The following is a 19,013-nucleotide window of genomic DNA, read 5'->3' as shown; positions in this document are numbered from 1 at the left end:
AGCAGAAATATCAACACTAAGATGTTTTGGGGAGCTTTTAGGACAGTTGGGGGCAATTTGATCTTACCAATGTTTAAAGAGAATAGACAATTTTCTAATCCTTTTCAGCAATGAGCAATATCATTTCAAAAAAGCTTATTTCATTTTTCAGTGTGATAGTCCTATTTATAAGCTTTAAGTCTTAAAACTATTTTTTAGTTATTTGCATTATTTTTACAAAACAGGGCTTTTTGTTATAATGCTTATGTTTATCTTGATTTGTAAGTTTTAGCCTTTACCATTTTCTAAAGAAAATTTTGACTGGCCAAGGCTGTCAACTTTTATTTTTCACTTTAGGAAAAGAAATCAAAAGGCTTTCAAAAGGCAACAATTAAATCCTCAATCCATGTTTGATTCTGGAAAAGGTGGAAAGTGGAATTTATCTTAATTTAGCTTACTATATGGCTATAGAGTAATCTCAACATGCATAAATTCCAGTAGCCCCTACCAGATTGGATATGCAACATTCATCATATTCCACACGATTACATATAGTTCAGTATGTTTTATACCTTCTTCCAGTTCTTTGTAACTCCTAGAGCTACTATTCCATCATTTTGATCACTGTAGCTTAAGTAAATATAATCTTAAGATTTGTTAATACAGGTCTTTCCTTACTTTCCTTCCTCAGAATTTATAATATGTTTGTGCACATTTATTCTTTTTGGCAAACTTTGGAATCATTTTGTCAAGCAAAAACTATTACATGGAAATTGCATTAGGTAGATGAGTAAATTTGAAGAAATGTAGGTTTTTTCAAGATGGCACAGCGGTAAAGAATCCACCTGCCAGTGCAAGAAATGTGAGAGACACGGGTTCATTCCTTGGGTTGGGAAGATCCTTTGGAGAAAGAAATGGCAATCCACTCCAGTGTTCTTGCCTGGGAAATCCCATGGACAGAAGAGCCTGGTGGGCTACAGTACATAAGGCCTCAAAGAGTTGGACCAGACTGAGCACTCACTTTTTATTCAACTTGATTTTCTTCAATATATTTAGACATAATAGTTTTAATTTTTTGTTTAGGGGGTAGTTCAAACACACACACAAGGTCTCTTCCTGTCTTCTCATTCTCTTTTCATTGTAGGAGTTTCTTAACCTTTTCCTCCAAATTACTGATTCAGTTGTTCTCAGTGCTGATTTTCCCTGTGTAGATACTGATACATTTTAGTTTCTGCTAAGGCATTACTTTTTTTCTCCACATATTTTCTTGACCTTCTAGATATCCCTTTCAAATCAGTATGCTGTGAAAGAGATGTTTTATTTAGTATTCTTGGTCATGTAACTTTATCAGCATTTTCATCTGTCTGATTGCTCCAATCTTTATTTATTACATCCATCTACCTTTTAACTGCTATGCTTGTTTATTTACTTATTGCAGAATTATTACTATTTTATTTTGGCAATAGGTAGACTCATTTACACTAAAGTACACTTTGGCCGCAAGCCATCAGTCTGCATTGACAGTTGTTATAAAAAGTGAAACCAAAGGAAACAAACACTATCAGACTGATTACAGTAATATTACTACAGCGTAGTCCCATACCAATACGATCGCATATGGAAGAAACTAATTTGGAGTCCCAGTAATAACACTAACAAAAAGAAGAGTTTCCTCTAAGAGAATCATTAGTGTTTAAGGTGTGAATGCTGTCAAATCGATATTTTCCCCCTTTTCTGAAGGCTACTAAGTAACTCAGGTACAAATTTTTGAATTATCTTTGTCAACTTTTTAGGATACTTTGACATAAATTTCTAAATCTAACAATTTGGCACAAACATTACGTTTTATATTACTGCTCACTGTATATTCATATAAGTTGCCTATAATATTGTTGGTAATAAGTTGTCAAATAATAATTCACTACTAGATAATCTCACATCCTCACATTAGAGTCAGGCATACACATGATATTCTTTATTTTGAGTCTATTTCATAGATTTTAGGTTTTGAATATTTTTAATGCTTCATTTTTGTCTACAGGTTTTAGATTTCAATCAGATGTTCAAGTAACTGAACTTCCAGTATATCCCATATTAGTCATTTGTTTTTTTGTGGGGTCGCTTGTTTGTTTTTAATTTTGGCTGTGCTGGGTTTTTGTTGCTTTGCACGAGCTTTCTCTAGTTGCAGCAAGTGGGGGCAAGTCTCTGGCTGCAGTGCATGTGTTTCTCATGTGATGGCTTCTCTTGTTGCAGGGCATAGGCTCTCGGCATGCACACTTCAGCAGTCGCAGCACATGGGCTCAGTAGTTGCAGTATGTGGGCTCTAAGGTGCACGAGCTTTAGTAGCTGCAACACACAGGCTCAGCAGTTGTGGTCTGTGGCCTCTAGAGCCTGGGCTCAGTGGCTGTGGTGCACAGCTTAGCCACTCCGAGGCATGTGGAATCTTCCCAGAGCAAGGACTGAACCCATCTCCCCTGCACTGGCAGGCAGATTCTTATCCATTGTGCCACCAGAGAAGTACCAGTGTTTTATTTTTGACAAAACCAAAAAGGTATACATTTGTCTCTTTAAAAAAAATGTTATAACTTGCTCTGGATACTGCAATATTTTAGACATAAAATATCATGGAAACTTGTAGGACTATTTCTGCAGTCCTATTAAAAATAAACTAAAAACATTTAGTCTCAGAAATAGAATTCTACCATAATCACTAGGTAAGAATATAATTAACTATGATATATTAACTTTTCTTCTGTATTAGACCTTGCCTATGGGTATACATATTCTGTATAATATAGCCTAAGTTAGCATAAAGATGGGTTCTTCAGGAACCAATAGAACTAACTAAGACAAAGTAATATATAAATGGTTAACCTTACAAGTACAGATGATGGAATCATTACTAAAAGATGCTGGGTCCTTTTCAGCCTTCTTGTACTATATGGCCCTTTAAATGAAGACTATGCACAAACAAAATGGATCTACAGATATCTTATAAACATTATAGCTCTCTCCAATAATATATCCTTCATTGGATTTTGAAGCAAAAAACCACAGGCAAAAAATATAGAACATTCAGAATTTAATTTTATGTATGTAAAAAATAAATTTAAAAAAGCTGCTCTCCTTTATGAATAATATCCTGAAATTGAATCTGAGTTAGATTTTCAAAATATGGGGAAAAATGAGATTCCTTCTTGCCTATCATTACTCTGATGACAATTATGAATTGATCTATAATGAATATTAATTAAATGAATATTAAGTAATGACATTGATGAAACATTTATTGAGCACTGACAGTGTGCTTTGTTCCACTCTTTAGACAAAAAGTGAAAATTACATAGGCACAAACCTATGGTACCTTACATAAAGAATTTTCAAGGAAATGGATGACTTTAGTAACTGTGGTTAAGGTTAAAGAGGTAAATGGAAAATGAAGCAGCTGAAATGATGTTAAATAAAACGTGCAGCAAGTCACATCCTTAGCCAACTGTTCACACCTCTCTCCCAGACTCTCTACACTTCTGTGCACTCTCTGACTAGTTCAGGAAATAAGGTTAATGAGAATTCAATAGCTAACATTCGGAATCACAGAGAATTCAAATATCTCCCTCCTTGTTTTAATGAGCTGATGTTTGGTATTGAGGTTGTTGCTATTAACAGTCATTGGTTAGGGTTAAGTGAAAGACGGGACAGGAAGAACTCAGAATCCTGGGACTGTGACAAAGAAAGCGTATGTGATACTTCCACTCCCTAACAGGCCTCTGACATCACTGGGGAGTAAACACATGCTCGAAGGAAAGATTTAACATACTCTCTGCTATTTAAGACTTCCCATATCTACAATGCATAATTTAGTAGAATCCTTATAATAGTGTCAGAGTAAGGAAGATCGGAATAAGAAGAAAAGTTAATAGAGACGTATGGTTCTCTGAGGCTGTTATACCCAGAGATACACAGATTGCCGCCTCAGCAATACCATGACTTGGCCACACTGCAAAGTCACAATAAAGAAGAGAAAGCTAGAATTAGAATCATATGACTCAAGGCTAAAGACTATGTTTAAAACCTATATTCTCTCAGTAGTTTTGCTTTCCTTTCTCTGAGCTAACAAGTTTTATTATTTATTTTGTTGGCATTCATAAAGGTGAATTTAAATAGGATATTTAAAGGTGATATTAAACAGGATTCATAAAGGTGAATTTAAATCGGATATTACAATAAGAGAAAATGTTCCAGGAAGAACACACCCCAATTGGTCCAAAGAAGCATGTTGCTGAACCTATTCTTTGTTTTATATCACTTCCCGTCAATGAATACTATCTTTACAGTATATTCTGATGATATTATGTTTGTTGAAAAGTAAGATAAAATAGTCCCACCAAATTAATCTTTTAAATGTTTAAATAAGGAATCAGTTCAGTTCAGTTCAGTCACTCAGTCGTGTCCGACTCTTTGTGACTGTAAAACTAGTGTTTGACTTTAGGATGCATCTCTGTTCTGTATTCCTGATTTGGAGGTGTGTTCATAGTACAGAAAAAAACAAAACAACTGTGAAATCTGATTCATTTGCAGAAAAAAATAAATTTGTTTGGGGAAAAAGTAATACTTTGTAGTTCTGATTAAAGAGCAACTTGGAAAAGACACTCTTCATAAAGATGTTCACTAAAGTGTTATTTATAAGATCAAAGTAAGAATTGCAAATATGCTAAATATAAAGATTGTTTCAACTGAACCATATCTTCAATTAATGACATATTATACAACCATTAATAGTGATGTTACACAGTATGTAGAAATACATAGACACTTAATGATGTCAGTTTATATGTTAAAATAGGATGGTACATGATATGTCAAGGCTAATTATAAAAATGCCAAAATAAACATTTAAACATCAACAGGTAAACTTAAGTAGTGGTCCTGCTGCTGCTGCTAAGTTGCTTCAGTCGTGTCCAACTCTGTGCAACCCCATAGACAGCAGCCCACCAGGCTCCCCTGTCCCTGGGATTCTCCAGGCAAGAACACTGGAGTGGGTTGCCATTTCCTTCTCCAATGCATGAAAGTGAAAAGTGAAAGTAAAGTCGCTCAGTTGTGTCTGACTCTTAGCGACCCCATGGACCACACACAGCCTACCAGGCTCCTCCATCCATGGGACTTTCCAGGCAAGAGTACTGGAGTGGGGTGCCATCGCCTTCTCCGAAGTAGTGGTTCTATTGATATGTTAATAATTGTTCTTATATAACTGTTTTAGAGACTTTTAAATGTTTTTCTAGTCATTTCATATTATTTTAATAAGTTATGTACAATAAATGCATACTTCTCATATAATAAAGGGTTAACACTCATTTTCTGGTTCAACATAATGGACTTTACCATCCTCTGAAATTAATTTATCTTGAAATAAAATCAAGCCCTAATATTCTGTTCTCTGCTACGATCTTCTATCCTCTTTCCCTCATTTTCTTCCTCTGTTGGTGTTTTGTGATTTTTTTTCCCCTCACAACCTAGTCATTGTACTCTCATACCTCCTCTGCTCTCTGCTTTAAATTTACTGTAATTGAATTATCTTTCTAAAACACAAATCTGATCATGTAGTGCTTTATTTATATTGGATAAAACCCACTTCTTTGACAAGAAAGGTCAAGCTTTTCAGCTTCTCAGACTTTGTCTTGTCTGTCTCTCCACACCTTGCATTTATTCATAAAACTTAATAAACATTTTGCTGTTTCAAGATCTCACCCTGTGCTCTCTTATTTCTGAGACTATCCATATAAAGCTCACTTTGCATTTGCTGGCCAAATCCTTGTTTTTTTCAAGATTCAGCTCAAGCATCTTACATTCAAGAAAATTTTCATTTACTCTTTGAATTACCCTCAGAATAGATGAAGATTCTGTTCACTGAAAAGCCCAATAAGCCAAGATTTACACACTGGAAATGTAATCTCCTTGCCCGTCTTACCCAACAGAGTCAAAATTACAGTAAATAAGAGAACAGTTCTTATCTGAATTTTTAACTTTGGTGACTTCCATAAAAGTCAGTGGAATAAAGGAAGAAAGAAAGAAGCAAAGAGAAGGAAAAACAAGAGGAATCTGGTGCTACAGCTATTATAAATAAAAATAATATACATTGTTCATCAACAATGATCTGAAAAACAATTTAAAGGCATAGTCTTAACAGTTACATGAAGAATGGATACTTATATGTAATATAAATCCAGATTTAAAGTAATCAACATTACATAGTCCCCATATTTTATCAACTTTACTAATATATGTTGATATAGAAAATTACTAATTAGCCCCTTGTTAGAGAATAGAAGCTTGCTTTTATTTTTTTTTTAATTTTATTTTATTTTTAAACTTTACATAATTGTATTAGTTTTGCCAAATATCAAAATGCTTGCTTTTAAATTCTAATGTAAAGTAATTATTTTATAAAGAGAAAATTAAATCACAGAGCTAAATATAATAGAAATGATTTTTATGGTGATCTGCTTTTGCTGTTCAAATAAAAAGTTAAAAAAGCTACTTCCTCAGGAGACATCGCAAGTATGCATTTGTTGACAGGAGCAGAATTAATTGAATAAAACCCTAACACAAACTGAAAATTATTATAAAAACACATGTAATCATAGACACTCAGCCTATCATTAGAAAAAAATACATAAAATTTATAATTAATGTAAGACTAGCAGTACTCTTGCCTGGAAAATCCCATGGACGGAAGAGCCTGGTGGGCTGCAGTCCATGGGGTCGCTGAGTTGGACACGACTGAGCGACTTCACTTTCACTTTTCACTTGTATACGTTGGAGAGGGAAATGGCAACCCACTCCAGTGTTCTTGCCTGGAGAATCCCAGGGACGGGGGAGGCTGGTGGGCTGCCATCTATGGGGTCGCACAGAGTTGGACACGACTGAAGCGACTTAGCAGCAGCAGACCATAGTTCTAGGGAAGTATCAAATTTAAAGCTTCCACTGTAAAATTATTCTGAAAATCAGATGGACTCTATTTGGCCTATTCCATTGATTTCTGGGACCTAAAAAAATTTTGTACTATCAAAAATAATTTGAGAAGTACTGAATGAGACCATTATAGTGAACAAAATTTGTGAAATGGATAACAACAGACACAGATCAGCACACTGAAATAAATAACATACAACTGAGCATCACAGTCAAACGTCAGTATAAATTTAACTCTATTCTTCTTAAGGATAGAAGATGAAACATGATAATAATACTAACCTTCAGAGGTTATTAAACGATGATAAACAGAGCGGAAAGGGACTTCTGTTAGGAAATGAAGGACTCTCTAAAAACATACCTTTTTCATTACAGTGGAGCAGCTTCATAGTATTTTTTTAAAGCCTTTCAGTGTAGGTTGATGACATAGGGGTACAAAATAATTAAAGCAAATAATTTAGTCCCTCTGAGGGACTAAAACATGGGCCAAATCTGCCTGGGTTAGGAGTAAAACTCATGAAAGAGTGGGCAATTTTCATGCTCCTCAGGTCATGATTTATATGAAATCAATTGACATTTGAGTGGGATTGGGAATCTGAGATTTCTGAGAATCACCTGAAATAAGAATCAGGAATGCATTTTCTATGGAGTCCATTAAAGGAAGAACATCTGTTTTGACTATCATTTGGTAAGGGTTAATGGCTTTTTCTAGAAATTAAGCTGCTGATCAAGAGCCCTGACTAACTGGATTGGATTGGATTCACTTTCCAGTTGTTTGGAAGTGAGATGAGGATAGACCTTCAAGAAATCTACTTTGTAAACAGTTCTGAATTATCTTCAGTATGGAAGTAGAGACAGAATAGTTCTAATCATTTTAATTTTTTTTTTTTTTTTGCTGGGAAATCCTCAGAGAAAGCATTATAGGTTCATAAACACAGTCACAAAGAACGTAGATAACTTTTACACGATGAAGCTTCTTTTGATCGTATACTTAAAATATGCTAGAAATCAATTGCAATTCCAGAAATCCATGATTATATTTGATATATGGAATCATTGATTACATTTCTATTTCAATTTCAGAATAGTTGGCTTTATTTTATGGAAAGAGACACTATCAAGACAAATTAACTGTGGAAGTAATTTTTAGTGTATGCTTATAAAAGCATGTCATCAGTGCAAAGAACATGCTGACTTGGCTAATCTTCATAACAGGTGAGCACGTATCTATTGAATCATTAAAGCTAATAAGTATCTGGGAGAGTTTGGGGCCTGAGAAGAGAGGTATAGAAATTTTAAAGAATAAATGAATAAAATTAATACCTGAAGGGATGCTCTAAAATATAAAACTGTTGTTACTGACCTTGACCTAGAAGTATGCCATTAAAATGCTTCAACCAGAGATAAGATATCTAATCTGTAGTAAGTTTACATTGCTCATTCAATAACCGATTCCTGACAACAGAGTCAAAGGGATTAAAAACTTCAATAAAATGTTAGGTTTTAATTCTTCATTCCATATTTTCTAGAATGAGCTATAAATAATGTTATTGACCACATTGCTACTGAGTTTGAAACTCACATGATCATGAGAAACTGAGAACTTATATTTTTTAAGAAGAAAGTTGTCATTAGAGAATAAAAAATATTGTATTATGTGTGAGGACTAAGGATTTTCTTTCAATGAAAGTTTAAAAATTCCAGTAGCAGATACAGTGTGAAATCATTCCTGGGAAGTTATTGAAAGTTCACAAATTAAAAAGCCTCAGAGTCTATCACTTGAAGCATATTAAGCAATTTTGTGTGCAGAACAACTTTATTAATTTGTTTAAAGTTTTAGTATTTAAATAGGCAATGGGTTTAAGAATCAGGTACTAATTTCATGATCAGAAAGCAAACTTTAATTTCTACTTAGCAAGGCAACAAGGCAAAGTGATTCAGGCCAATTTATTGACTTGTACAAAACCACAAAGGCTTTGGAGAGCAGGTATACTTAGAGAATTTCAAGTTTGATTTCTAGCATGTAAGATGGTGTGTAAGCGATTACGTAGAGTGATTCAGTTAAAGAACCTTGTTTTCCTTGCTAGTTTGTAATTCAAAAAGGAATCATTAAAAATATTTTAAGTATTTTAAAATATTTGAGTAGGAAAATATTTTATTGTGTTTTTGAAAGTGGATCCCGGAAGCAGTGTGGAGAATGCAAAGAAGAGGCAATTCTATAATAATTCTACTAATATTAGGAAAATTCTGGAAAACAATCTGCGAGTAACATATGAGACAGTTACAGTTGGGTTGAAGGCAAAAGAGAGAAGTAAGAACATCAATATAGGCTGCCTAGTGATAAATTTGATATTCAAGATGAAGCACCAATGATAATTCTTAGGCTTCTGGCTTGGGAAGGTTGGAAAATGAAGGTTCTAGAAAAGGCCAATAGGAGAAGATCTATCTTGGGACTTGGAGAAAGGCTAGAAATGATGAGCTCACTGTACAAGCTCTGGAATGATTGTTCTTGGGTTCTAATCTTGGATTGCTACTTCATAGCCATCTGACACCGAAAATTTACTTAATCTCTCTGTTTCTCACTTTTCTCATAGGTAAAATCGAGAAAGTTACAATATTTACTTTTTGGCATCACTGTGATATTTAAATTAATTCATACCTATCATCATCAATAACTGCAACCCCTCCATAACCTCAATTGTTATCTCACTCATTCTGGTAACTTGACATTAATAAGGTTGATTTCAACAATCTTTGATCCCACTGTAATCCACAAATGTATTTTTTTAACATCCCTTAGTGTACTGTACTCTCCATGTCTTTAACTTCCCTTGTTTCCCAGCTTAAAATCCATAGCCAATCCCTACAATTACTTGCTTGCACACACTCTCAACTCCTTTGATTCCCTCTCCTTTGATCATATTGGGTAAAACACATTCTCATTAAAGCTGACCCATGGCTATTCTACTCCTGGAATTAGAATATAACTGGAGAAATAAGACTGAATATCACCAGAGAAATGTACCTATTCAAGTTTACTTATCTTGTTCTAAATTCACTATTATTAATCCGAGACTGTTCCTTATTCCCTGGCAATCATCTGTTATTTCCTTGATCCACATAGCTCCCATTTTCCAAGTGACTGTTGTGTAATTTCTTCCTGATCCGCAAAACTCTCAAACTATCCTTTTTCTCAGCAATAAGCCAGCTTCCTACTTTTCTAAAGAAAATCTAAGTGCCATTTCGGGTGTTAGCCCGTAAGCACACGTTAGACTGATGTTCTTTTAAATATATAAGTCAGATCATTCTCTCATCTGGTCTGACTTCCAATGTCTTTCACAGTAAACGCTAACGACCTTAGAATAGCCTAAATTGTCCCTACGTATGCATATGAAAATCTTAAGACATATTTGAAATTCTCTGCTATTATTCGCCCTGCAAAACAGACTCAGGCACTAATGTCTTCAGATAATGTCAGGCTTCTCCTGCCTGAGTCTGTGCTTCTCCTCCTGGGTGACTCCTCTGTCTACAGAGTTCTGTTCCCAGAGAGCCACAATAGCAACTCTCTCACATTCCTCAACTCTTCACTCTACTATTTCCTTGAACTCTATTTTCCTTGAACTCTTAACTTGCTTTCTTACAATTGCAGTTCCAACATTCCTTCTTTTCTTTTCCCACTTTAATTTTGTCCTTTAAACTTTAAATGCCACCAGTAAGTTAATATAAAATTGAAAGTGTGTGTTGCTCAGTCGTGCCCAACTCTTTGTGACCCCATGGACTGTAGCTCTCCAGGCTCCTCTGTCCACGGAATTTTCCAGGCAAGAATACTGGAGTGGGTTGCCATTCCCTTCTTCAGGGGATCTTTCCCACCCAGGGATTGAACTTGGGTCTCCCACATGGCAGGCAGATTCTTTACCATCTGAGGCATAAACAGCTACTAAATAACTTACTTATTGCTTTGCTTATTGCCTATTTCCCACCACTGGAATGAAAACTTTATGAAGACAAAGATTTTATTTGGGCTTCTTTCCACTGTTAATACTAAAAAAAAAAAAAACACTTTTTGAATGGACTAAGATATTTAGCATAGTAGCTGGTATAATATATGTGCTTAATAAGTAGAAGTTACTGTTACTACTTATAATAATATATCATGCACGTGAACAACATGGAACCTCCAGGTTGAGCGCTTGAGACTCATAAGCAGAGGCTGAACTTAGTACAAATTAACACAATAATGAAATAAATGACTAAGCAAGATCTCACTGGGAAGAATGTTAAGAGCAGAAAACCATGACATGCGAGTGAGGGTAGGGCATATGGATGGCAGCCAACATGGGGCAGGCTGAACTCTTGAAAACCAGGAAAGATATGAAAAGCAAATATCCAGAGAAACACAAGAAGAATCAGGAGAGGGTGGGATAATGGGAGTCAAGGAAGGTAGACATTCATGAAGGATGAGGTGATTAACAGTGCCTAATACTTCAGTTAGTACCAAGAAAATGATAATACAGCAAATGCTGAGATACAAATCATGATAAAAAGCCTTAGGAAGATTTAATGAGAAAATAAATCTTCAGAATCAAAAGTGTCTACAAAAGCAACGAAAGAGTCTGCAAGATTGTTCAAGACAAAACCATTTATTCAACACATGTTCTTTACCTTTGATTCTTTCAAAGAAAGGAAGGATGGGATAATAAAAGATTCTATCTCATTTTTGAGCTTATAAGACTAGAGGCTGACATAAGTAGGTCAAAGAAATAGTCCCCTGGCTCACTGAATTTAGTAGGGTTTTACACAGATAGTTGGATAATAGAATGACATAATAGATTTTTTCCTTAGAGTTAAAATCTGAGATTAAGAATGCGTCTAAACCAGTAAAAATTACTATGTATTTTTTCAAATGCAAATAGATAAAAATTCTACAAGTTCTTTCTCTTTAAGAAAATACTACAAAAGAATAAAAAAATTAATATGGCTCTCATTAATTTTAATTAATCTTATTTACTACAGGATGTCTTATAATTCTTACATGATAAAGGGAAATTTAGAATTGGTTATTGCTATCCTCAGCAATATGGAGGTATTTTCTTCTTCTTTTTCTTTGCAGTTTGAGAAAATAAAGAGTTTTTAATTTTTTTAAATAAAGGCATTTAAATACATCCAGTATTTTACAGATAATTACAAAATGAATCATAAGTGGGTGCAAATTGAGTAATTTGATTAATTTCTAAGTTGACCTTTACAAAAGTATTTGTCTAACATTTCTTAGTTGTTGTTATTTTTTTACATCAAACTGAAGTTCCAGCTAGTTAATTTCCATGTTGTTAAAAAAAAAAAATGAGAACTGCATTATGGATATAAAATGGTTTGTTTTGTAAAATAACTGTTTCACTTTAGAAACAATTTGGATTTTGAAAGGTAATGTGAATATTATCTTTGAATAGCTGCTTCTCTTTCTATCAGGATTTGCTCTTATCAAGGTAACTTTACTTATGCATTTTTTTCGCTTGTATATTTATTGAATCAAGTAACTGTTTTGCAGGTAGTTAAATTTATTGTTCACTAATAAAACATAAAATACACCTCGTGGCAGTGCACAGCTCTCTTCCAGGTGGGTGTCCTCATTCTAAGTAGCCTCTGGCTTAGGTGAGAGACTTCCCAATTGAAGATACATAATGTGCATCTCCAGCAAAACTGTCCATAAGAATAACTTCATTATTCTGGGAAGCTCGATCTATAAAACACGTAAAATGTGGAAGTGTTCTGCCTATACAATTTCTGGTAAGTACAACATGACTGAGTGATAAAACCTGAGTCAGCTTCAGTTAGAGCATACCTTACTGATAAGTTAATTGTGCCATGAAGGCAAAAGGAAATATAGTGGGCAAAGAGGTCTTCTCTGAAGTAAGGAGGTATTTTAGGTCTACTGAGCTCTGCCTTGATCAATGGAAAATGACCTCTGAAAGCATCAAGTGGTATGGTGCACCAGTTAGTTACAGAAATCCCAAGTCATAGCAGAATAATGAGAAGGAAAAACTCACCAGTACCACTGGACAGATTGTGGTGGGTGGTAAAATATGGTCCTTCAAAGGTCCGCAGTCACATTCAGGTTTCAGATGAGAAGCACATTTATTATGCAGCTAGGGAAGGAGAAAGAGGAAACTATCATTTTGCATAACAACAGCAAACATGAAGCAGATTCTACTTCACCTGAGATGCAGCAAATACATTCAAAGAATTACAAGAACAAACAAATGGGATCATAAAGGGACTCCTACGACATCTGTTCTTATACAGTCTGCCTTAAATAAACTGAGCAGCAACCTCCGTGACCCAGCCTATATATTTTCTAATTCTCAGAAATGTTTATATTAGAAATGTCCTTTAGATTTTTCCCCTGAAAAGCCTGATTCCTTTGACAAACACACATTATCATCCATTACAATCCTTCCTATGCTTATCTGTTAGCATAATCTTGAAACCACTGTGCACTGTGGCTGCTTTTTTTTTTTTGACCCTCCTGTTTTCTCAAAGTCATTCCAAAGTGCACAGCTCAGTATGGGGCATAATTGATCCCATCATTAGTTTTAACTTTCTAATTCAATATGTAAATGTAACCAGAGATTCATCTCAGTGGGAGCAGGATATAAATATAAGAAGATGATTATGATTATAAAAATTTATCTTTATATTGTATTTATCAGCTCTACATTAAGTAAGTGTATAATCATAAGTGTAATTTACTTCTCAACATGTATGAATTTAAACTGATATTTTTATCAAACCTGGCCACAAGTTGAAATTAAGGTATTATATTATGGTATATTAAATAAGTGATTTTTTTTTAATTGAGGTGATAATTCTTATTGGAGCCATATAGAATTGTTAAGGTAATAGTTGTTTAAAGGACCTATGGATGCCTTTATCCCCTACTCCCTATCAATGGAATATGAAATAGTCATGCTTTTAAAAAAATTACAGATGTTAATAAAATAACATGTTTTGTTCAGAACCAAAAAGGAGTGGACTTATTTTTCAGTTCTGAACCAAAAGCTACCCATTTAAATCTTGGTTATATTAATTTCCCACACAAGCCTACCTTTGTAACAGTTCATTAACAACCAAGCACAGGATCTAATGAGAGTAGATGTGCTGCTGGCGATAAGAGCTCACCTGAGTAGTTCACTACCGAAGGGGTATTTCTGTTGTCCTTGGATCTAAAACATCTATCATGGTAACGTCCTTCCTTGGAATTAAGGCTACTTGTACTATAATTAACTCACACTAGGCCACAGTACATGAAATAAAAATACCTTTACACATTCAACCATAATTAGCAGTTTTGCTTCTCAGTGACATGTAAACTCCTTATTAAAAAAGTGGTTTCATCTTACCAGGCATTGCTTTGTCAAGAGGCAAGGGGAATTCAAGATAAAGAAGCACTTGGAGCCATATGCAAAATAGAACTAAATTAACAGGCAATCATCTGGCAAATGGAAATGCATAGTTTCCACAAAATAAAATTAGTGACTGGTTTAAATATATTATTAATATATTAGACTTCATCAATTTTCTCAGAATAAATCATGACCCTGAAATTTGGGATTCAGACCAAACAGATTATCAAGTGTTGCAGGTTAAATTGAGTCTTTCCCCAATTAATGTCCTGAATTCTAGTATCTGTACAACATGAACTCATTGAGAACTAAAATCTTTGTAGGCATATTCAAGTTCAATTGAAGTTATACTGAAATAGCTTGGAGTTTAATCCAATGACCGGCTTTCTTATGAGAAGAGAGACATCTGGATATAAAGAGACAGACGTGGAGGCAAGAGGTCATTGACAACAGAAGCAGGGATTTGGTGATGAAGCCAAAGGCCAGGGACCACCGATGATTGGGGCCCACTCTCAGAATCAGCAAAAGCTGAGGGTGGATTCTTCACTACAGCCTTCAGAGGGAGCATGGCCCGCTAACATCTTGATCTTGGGTTTCTAGCCTCTAGAACTATGAAAAGATAACTTTCTGCTCTCATTTTGTAGTGTTTCATTATGGTGGCCCTTGAAAAGGAATGTACCAATCGCTACGAAAACTGAACCAAAAATCAAAGTCAGGCTGTGTGTCTTGAAGGCTCTTTTGTACTGTGGTGTCACAGAGAAAAAGCTTCTGCTTTTCCATCCTGCACTACCTATTTAAAACTGACAATGCAAGACTCTAAGATAAAATTTCTGTATGCACAGAGTGAGAAAAAACTGAATTTTCATGCTTGCAGTGACTGAAGTTTTACATGCAACTCTGAAGGACAGAGAGACAGGATACTGAGATCTTGCCAGCACTGACCACCTACACAAGCTCAGCAGCTCAGCCTCCACCCTGCCTCCATCCCTTGCATTTCTAACAATCTGCAACTGATATGGGAAGGGATGACTAACCTCTCTATACAGTTATTTGAGGGTTACCAGATGTAATAAAAGACAACAAAAATAAAATGAATTTAATGACAGCTTTTTGGTATTTAAACTAGTTTTCCAGGAAAACAAACAAGGAACTGAGCACTCAGAAAGAATTACAAAGTTGTTAAGCCAAACAGAATATATGGAGTACCTCTTCATATTGAGGTTTGAGGGTTTCAGAGCATAGGTACTGGAACGGGTCCTATGAAACACTGCTCCCGGCATGTGTGCTGCGTGCTAAGTCACTTCAGTCATGTCTGACTCTTGCAACCCATGGACTGTAGCCCACCAGGCTCTTCTGTCCATGGGGATTCTGTCCAGGCAAGAATACTGCAGTGGGTTGCCATGCCCTCCTCCATGGGATCTTCCCAATCCAGAGATCAAACCCACATCTCTTATGTCTCCTGCACTGCCAAGTGGGTTCTTTACCACTACCATCACCTGGGAAGCCCTGGCTTCCCTGCAGAGCTACATGAAATCAGCACGGCACTACCCGTTTGATTGCCATGTGGTCCCAGGTGGCTATGAGACAGAGTCTTGCAGGAACAGAAGCATGTAGCAGGATCCACAAGGACGTCAGTAACCATATCATCGTCAGTGAAACAGGAAGACACACTGCAAGAAAATTCTCCTCCTTAAGAAGTCTGTATTAACTAATAACGTATAAGGTACCTTACACTTCGCTTAAGACTGGAATCTGGCAGCTGCTAAATATGTGTGGGTGTCCATCAACATCATGACATTATTTGTAGCTGGAAGTATCAAAGCTGAGGACACCACATTGGAAAATCCTGATTTTTCCACAGTGTGTATAGCAGGGCTACCGCACTGAACATATTGTTCATAAACATACTTGAAGACGAACTATAAAATATGAAGGACAATGAGAAAATGCTTATGGTTCCCAAGACTATCAGGATTAAAAGTGTATTTCATTTTTGCTGTGAAGTTAAAACTTTGCAACAAATGAAGTCTATTTTAAAAAATAGGAAATACCAACAAAATAGAAACCATATAATAGAATTTAAAAGCCACTAGCCCAAAAGTATTTCAGGTTATTGGTAATGTTTTGTTTCTCCATCAGGTGTTAGCTACACATGGTGCTCATTTGTGCAAAATTCACTGAGCTCTCTCCCTGGGATATTTATAATTTTCTATATGTATGATATGTTTTAAATAAAAATGTAAAAAGGAATAAAGTGAGTATAATCAGTAATAATAACAAGTAGCTTAAACTCATCACCATGCCATTTTACAGAAAAAAAAAAAAAAGTCAAAGCTGAGTCCTTGTCAGTGACAGTAAGATACTGAAGTCTGACAATTCTCTTAAAGATAACCCAGATTGTAAATCAACAAAACAGAGAAAAAGACTCATCAAGAAGAGCAATAAACTAGACCATTAATGAGTGCTGCCTCTTAAATGGAATGGCCAATGGAGCCCCAGAGTAAAGAAACTGTTACCTTTTAAACAGTGTTTTTATTTTTGTTCACAGTTACCTTTGCATTTTTAGACTAAGGCATAGAAATCATCAGGTCATATTTTTTATTATATGTACAGAAACTTCCATTTCTGTGTAAGGGTATCGGTATCATAGCTAGAAAATTCATAAAATATAAACCAGCTATTTCTGGAAGTGAATTAAACACTTGGAAATAATTTCAGAGTTTACAACATTTCTAATAGCACTTAATTTAGAGCCAGATCTGTGTTTATTGAAAAAAGCTGTCTCAATTTAGGAAGAAAAAGAAAATGTGTGAATAAGCTTGTGTGTATGTGTGTATATGTATATGTGTTTATGGGATGGAGTTGAGAAAAGAGTGATGTGTTGTACTGAGAAGAAAACAGAATCTAAAAAGTTGAAAGGAAGAAAAATAGGAAATAAATTTCTATAAGAATTTGGAAGAAAAAGAAATAGTTTTTCTGCAGAAAAATGAAGTGACCAGATTAGAGAAATATTTGTTGATTTATATGTATTTTTGTCTCTAACATTTTTCCATTTCAGGTGCTGCGTTAACGCTGGCATTTGCTAAAGCATGAATCTTTATATTGTTAAGTCATTAGAAACCTTTAAATATTATTGCTAGGAGTTGACTATTTTAAAAGAAGTAGTAGTCCTACATGATACCAAAAGTCAATAATCTATAGCCACAATATAGGCTTGCTTTTGCCAAGCTCAAATGAAAAGTATCCACCGATACTGTGAGTCCTGCCTGACCATGAACATTTTACCACAACCAGGAGCAAATGACAACCTATTTTAATAGAATGTCCAGAAAATGCTTTCAGGGTAGAAATCAACAGGTATAAAGAGTGAGATCTTTTTTGTAAAAAAAATTATTTTTAATTGAAGAATGATTACAATATTGTGATGGTTTTTGCCATATATCAACAAAAGTCAGTCATATAGCTATACATATGCCCCCTCCCTCTTAACCTCCCTTCTATCTCCCTCCCCATCCCACCCATCTAGGCTGTCATAGAGCACGAGCTTTGGGTTTCCTGTGTCATACAGAAAATTCCCACTGGCTATCTATTTTACACACGGTAATATATACATTTCAATGCTACTCTCTCAAATCATCCCACCTTCTCCCGCACCTACTGTGTTCTCTATGTCCTCCTCTCCACTGTTGCCCTGTAGATAGGTTCATCAGCACCATCTTTCTAGATTCCATGCTGCTAAGCTGCTGCTAAGTCACTTCAGTCGTGTCCGACTCTGTGCGACCCCATAGACAGCAGCCCACCAGGCTCTGCCGTCCCTGGGATTCTCCAGGCGAGAACACTGGAGTGGGTTGCCATTTCCCTCTCCAACGTATAAAAGTGAAAAGTGAAAGTGAAGTCCCTCAGTCGGGACCGACTCGTAGCGACCCCATGGACTGTAGCCTACCAGGTTCCTCCACCCATGGGATTTTCTAGGCAAGAGTACGGAAGTGGGGCGCCATTGCCTTCTCTGTCCTAGATTCCATATATATGCATTAATAAATGATATTTCTCTTTCTCTTTCTGATTTACTTCACCCTGTTTAATAGGCTCTAGGTCTGTCCATCTCATTACAACCAACTCAAAAGAATTCCTTTTTATTCAGATCAGTTCAGTCACTCAGTCATGTCTGACTCTTTGCGACCCCATAAATTGCAGCACGCCAGGCCTCCCTGTCCATCACCATCTCCCAGGGTTCACTCAAACTCATGTCCATCGAGTAGGTGATGCCATCCAGCCATCTAGTCCTCTGTCGTCCCCTTCTCCTCCTGCCCCCAATCCCTCCCAGCATCAGAGTCTTCTCCAATGAGTCAACTCTACGCATGAGGTGGCCAAAGTACTGGAGTTTCAGCTTTAGCATCATTCCTTCCAAAGAACACCCAGGGCTGATCTCCTTTAGGATGGACAGGTTAGATCTCCTCGCAGTCCAAGGGACTCTCAAGAATCTTCTCTAACACCACAGTTCAAAAGCATCAATTCTTCGGCGCTTGGCTTTCTTCAGAGTCCAACTCTCACATCCATACATGACCACTGGAAAAACCAAAGCCTTGACTAATGGACCTTTGTTGGCAAAGTAATGTCTCTGCTTTTCAATATGCTATCTAGGTTGGTCATAACTTTTCTTTCAAG

General features: G+C 35.8%; 1 protein-coding gene across 9 annotated transcripts in view; it reads right to left on the bottom strand.

The window, feature by feature from the left end:
* The window catches only part of DGKB (diacylglycerol kinase beta), a 1,123,143-nt gene that overhangs the window by 568,038 nt on the left and 536,092 nt on the right, over nt 1-19,013 (bottom strand). For all 9 annotated transcript variants that reach the window (XM_086397581.1, XM_086397582.1, XM_086397586.1 and 6 more), the window contains one exon: nt 12,993-13,091. In XM_086397581.1, coding sequence (XP_086253707.1) covers nt 12,993-13,091 — 99 coding nt within the window. The remainder of the gene's footprint in view (nt 1-12,992; nt 13,092-19,013) is intronic.

Source organism: Bos grunniens, chromosome 4, assembly GCF_055505025.1.
Source record: "Bos grunniens cultivar Pamir isolate PY7600 chromosome 4, Bosgru_T2T1.0, whole genome shotgun sequence".
Classification (NCBI taxonomy): domain Eukaryota; kingdom Metazoa; phylum Chordata; class Mammalia; order Artiodactyla; family Bovidae; genus Bos; species Bos grunniens.
The sequence above is the reverse complement of the archived record's forward strand: the minus strand, read 5'-3'. Positions and strand labels throughout refer to the sequence as shown.